The sequence below is a fragment of the Limulus polyphemus genome, unplaced genomic scaffold (assembly GCF_000517525.1).
Source record: "Limulus polyphemus unplaced genomic scaffold, Limulus_polyphemus-2.1.2 Scaffold274, whole genome shotgun sequence".
Taxonomy (NCBI): domain Eukaryota; kingdom Metazoa; phylum Arthropoda; class Merostomata; order Xiphosura; family Limulidae; genus Limulus; species Limulus polyphemus.
Window position 1 is genome coordinate 244,129 of NW_013665884.1, and position 4,969 is coordinate 249,097.

Here is a 4,969-nt window from a genome sequence, read left to right on the forward strand (position 1 = left end):
GAAACGAATGAAAAAACTTACAGAAGAAAATAAAAAGTGGAAAGATAGATGTGAAAGAAGATGATCCATTTGAACTTTTTATAGCAGCCACTAATATTAGATGGAGTTATTATGGGTAAGGTCATACATTTAGTGGTTTACTGAGCCAGTAATGAAACTAGTAATTGTAGTTGTGTAGTTTTAAAAGTTAACTTATGCTTCATAAACCTCTAGGCAACTTCGCTGTAAAATTATTAATTGTTATTAAAGTCTTTCATATCTTCTTAAGTCATATAAATTCATTATTTTAACTCATTTGAACCTGTTAGTAATACAGAAAACCTATAAATTGAATAATAATTCTAACATCTATTTACTCTTGGAGAACTTTCACCTTCCTTAGTGTAGTTTTTATTAAATAGTATGTGTGGTTTTGCAATTAGCAAATATGGAACAGTTTCAAAAACTGAATCTAACAGTATTACAGGCAATATGAGCTTCATTTGTTGATAAGTATAAAATTAAATCTAATAAACAAATATAATGATACAAATAAAAAATAAAAGGGCATGTTTCTGGAAGGTTTTTGAATAACCATCTTATTTCAGACTATCTTAAAAGAAGGTTAGTTCTTTGTCTTCTTCTAATGGCTCTGCAAATAGTTTTGACTTTTTAGTAAAGCTTAAAGACAAGCCAACAAAATGTGTTATTTAAAGTGAAATGTTGATATAATTGTTACATTTTGTCAGGCAGACATTATTCTTTTGAATTTATATTTAGTTTTATTGTTCTTATGGTTTACATTCTCATTGCATATCTTAAACTTACAGTATATATATGTATCCCACTTTTTGTTTTTAGTATAACCGATCATAGTTATATGCAAATTGGTAAATATTATTAATACAAATTAATTCGTTTGCTATTAAAAATAATAGAAAAAGTGCTTACAATGGCTAGCTGTTAATACTTGGATAAGTAACATGACTTGAAATTAACCACAGGGATTAAATAAGGTGAGATGAAACTGTGTTTTACATCAATCACAAAATTTAATAGGTTAGTTTATAAGGCTCAAGATTCAGGAACCTGAAAGCATTAAACATTTTGAAAGGCACTATTTAATCAAATACATTGTTAAAATATCACTGCTAAGACAATAAGAAAGTAAAAACTACTTAGTAAAGTAATTAAGATATATAAGAAGCCACAAAACTCATTCAGAGTTGCATATGCTTTCAACGTGTAATAGAAAAATATCTAAATCAAAATAAAGTATAGGATTACAGAAAAGAAACTTTTTTTTTTCATATCCTAAGAAAGTGCTTACTCTAAGCTCAAAAATTAGCTTGTGTCCAGTACTATTCCTTTTCTTTGTACAAATACTGACGGATGAAATAAATAGTGTCCATTTGAGCCAAAGTATTTAAACATGGAAGTCTTAGGCTCCAATTTTTTGTTTCTGATGTTCACAGAATCAGTCTTCTAGTCTGCCTGAGATTTCAGTGATGTAGCTTGTCATAGTTGGAGGAGAGTATTCAGTACATAATGCAAGTAGAATATTCAAGAGATTCTGCCTTGTCTCATGCACTTTATATATGTAATTGGCAAAATGATTTAAGACAATGTTTTCTTATAGTTAGTTATTATTCCTTATATTTGAATTTATATGATGTCTTGAATTTTATAGATATTCGTTATAACTAGTTTCTTTTGTTCTATGAAGTGAAACTCACAAGATTTTGGGCAACACCTATGGAATGCTGGTACTTCAGGACTTTGAAGCAATAACTCCAAACTTACTGGCTAGAACTATAGAAACAGTAGAAGGTGGTGGTGTTGTTGTGGTTCTTCTTCAGAGTGTCACCTCATTAAAACAACTCTTTACTATGTCCATGGTCTGTTTATTCTTTATCTACTTCTCAGTGTAATGTAATACATCTGTTACAGAGAAAGCAGTTTAGTGAAAAAATATTTATATAAAGTTCAAATTGTTTTACTTTATAACATAAGATTTAAGGACATCAAGGGACCTTTTGGTCCATTTCGGCTGTCCCACCCACTAAACTATTAAAAAAAAAACCTCAACCCTTATCATTCAAATATTTGTCCAGCCTTTCCTTAAAGTCCTTTAAATATACTGCTTTTACCACATCTGAAGGCATGTCATTCCAAAGTCCAAGTACCCTGTTTAAAAAATAAAACTGTCTTAGCTGAAGATGACTCCTACCTTGCCAAAATATATATTTGTTCCCCTAGTTCTATCATTCTCACCATTAACTACGAAAAATGATGATACATCAATACAATCATATCCCTTGACAATCTTAAGTACCTCAATCACATCTCCTCTACTTTTCTTTTTTCAAAAGCAAACACTATCAGAGATCTTAACCTGTCCTTTTATGACAACTTTTCCATCCCAGATATCATTTTAGTAGCTCTTCTCTGAACCCTTTACAGATATTCAGTGGCAACACCAGCACCAAAAGTTTGGGGTGGGGGACAAAACAAGACATCTTATACTCATGTGTAATTTTGAAGAGACTCGCTATTCCCCCTCACATTTTACCATGCTAAATTACATTGAGCCAATGTTGGGTTTTAAAAATACTTTGTATTGAGTTTTGAAGCCTCAAAGTACTCACAGACCTTGGAAAGGATCAGAAGGTTTTAGACAATTCTAGCGTATCTAGCAATTTTTTTTTTTTTGGGGGGGGGGATCACAAGTCCTTTTAAAAGTGGATTAATGAATAATGTTCCTTCATGCATTATTTAATTAAATAAATAATAATTTAGTGGAGTAGTACCATTAGTATAAAAAAGTAGGGTTAAAGGGAATACCTATTATTGTATGATATATCTAGTTGACTTCTAGCACACAAGAAAAAAAAATCCCGTAAAATGGTTGTGTGCTTGTGAACGTGTTTTTTTTGTTATACACATTACATTTGCTCTATGTATGTAGGTTTAAATTTTTGAGTGGCAAGAACAACATTTGAGTTGGCAAATGCTCCCTTGCCCCCCTGTAGTGCCACCATGCAGATATTAAGTGTCTTTCTAAAGGTAAGGAACTCAAAACTGAATATAACACTCCAAGTGTGGCCTAACTAGTGTCCTATACAAAGAAATTATACCTTTATTTAAAATTATTTAAATAATTATAACCCACATGTATTACCTTGCATTTATTGTGATTAAAACAATCTGCCATTTATTTACTCAAATGATACAAATCCTTTCATAAAGCAGCATTCCTCACAGCCAGCAACACCCAAGATCTTAATACTATCAGCAAACTTAAGTAACATATGGAATATTCCTTCATCTATTTCATTAGTGTAAATTAAAAAGAGGAAATATGCTAACATTGCTCCCTCAGGTACTCCATTGTGATGTTAATCCAGTTTGACTGAAATCTGTTTATAACAACCCTCTGTTTTCTTTTTTTCCAGCCACTTTTCTATACAATGAACCAATTTATCCCCCACACCTATAGAGATAATTTTTTAAACAAGTCTTTTATATGGCATCTTGTCCAATGCTTTCGGAAAACCCAGACACCAAATCAACACCTCTACCCCAATCTACATAAGCAGTAACATCTTCAAAGAATGTCAAAAGATTAGTAAGGCAATATTTTGATTATCCGATAAAATTTAAACTTTGTTATATGATTTTGCAAAGCATCTTATATCAGACTTTCAAAAACTTTTCCTACCACTTATCACTTTCCTTGTAAAGAGAGTAATATTAACCAACTTCCAATCCTCTGGTACCTGCCAACTATTCAAGGACTTACAGAAAGTAATAACAAGTATCTCCCATATCCACTACTTAACCTCCTCAAAACCCTTGGTATGATATTATCTGGCCAGGAGATTTATCGTCCTTTAAACTGCCCAATTTTTTTCTTAACAAGCTCAGAATTAATCTTGTTTCCATTTAACAGTTGCTCAGGATAAGGAATTTTGCTTACGTCTTCATAAGTAAAAACTGAAGAAAAAATAGAATTTAGTAACCAGCCATCTGATAATCATAACATAAATGCCTTATTTTATTACTCCTCAAAGGTCATTCTAACATTTTCTTATCCTTAGGGTATTTAAAGAAATCGTTACTGTAAATTTTTACAATTTTGTGTACCTTTTTTTCATATACCATTTTTGATTTCCTAATTTCCTGTTTAATCAACTATCTTATAGAACTGGTGAAATATAACCATGTTTGGAAATAGCTGTAGTGAATATAAGTTACACAGAACCACTCAGTGTGTAATAATCTAAAGATTAAGATCACTGTTATGTGATATCTAAAAAACTTAAAAATTTTGAAGATCTCATACATGAAAATAAGAGTGTAGTGATTTTTTAGAGATGGATTGAAAGAGAAAAGCATGATGTTGAAGGTGTGATTGAAATAAAACATGTTATTTTACTGGAAAACAAATTGAAGAATATAGATGATTTTTCAAAGTAAAAGGACTATTGCAAGTCAGAAGGTAAGATGTAAAAGTAAATAAAGGAAGTAAACATATTTAATTAAGGATGATTGCATAATCAGCAGAATTCATGGCTTAAAGGCTAGAACAAAAAGAAAAACTTCATCAAGTTTTAGACCAAATCTTCTCTCATGAGAGATCAGAAAAAAGATCTTATGTAAAAATCCCAAACTGCATTCTCAAAGCACCTTCTCTCCATAGGTGATGAATTGTAAAATTGATACTGGAATGTGAAAAATACCTCTTCTCCATGTGGCTGTCACAAAGCAGTCCACTATAAAGAAAGTAAAGTAGGATACAGTATAAATATCCTATGAAACAACCTTCAAGGTGGATTCCTGTACATGGTGAGGGGACCTCCTGGGGAAGGTCCTGTATTTTCAGTTACCTCCTCTGGGATCTAAACATCCATCCACGTGTTTGCTGTGCGTGATGACCCGTGAAGGGGAAGAGAGGATCCTGGTGGTTGAGTGGTGTCTGGGGCATTGC

At 31.8% G+C, this 4,969-nt stretch overlaps 1 protein-coding gene across 1 annotated transcript in view; it reads left to right on the forward strand.

Moving 5' to 3' along the window:
- Positions 1–4,969, forward strand: part of LOC106456953 (RNA cytidine acetyltransferase-like) — a 61,611-nt gene that overhangs the window by 7,288 nt on the left and 49,354 nt on the right. Inside the window, exons 4-5 of the mRNA XM_022382745.1 lie at positions 31–115; positions 1,706–1,877. Of these exons, the coding sequence (XP_022238453.1) occupies positions 31–115; positions 1,706–1,877 (257 nt within the window). The remainder of the gene's footprint in view (positions 1–30; positions 116–1,705; positions 1,878–4,969) is intronic.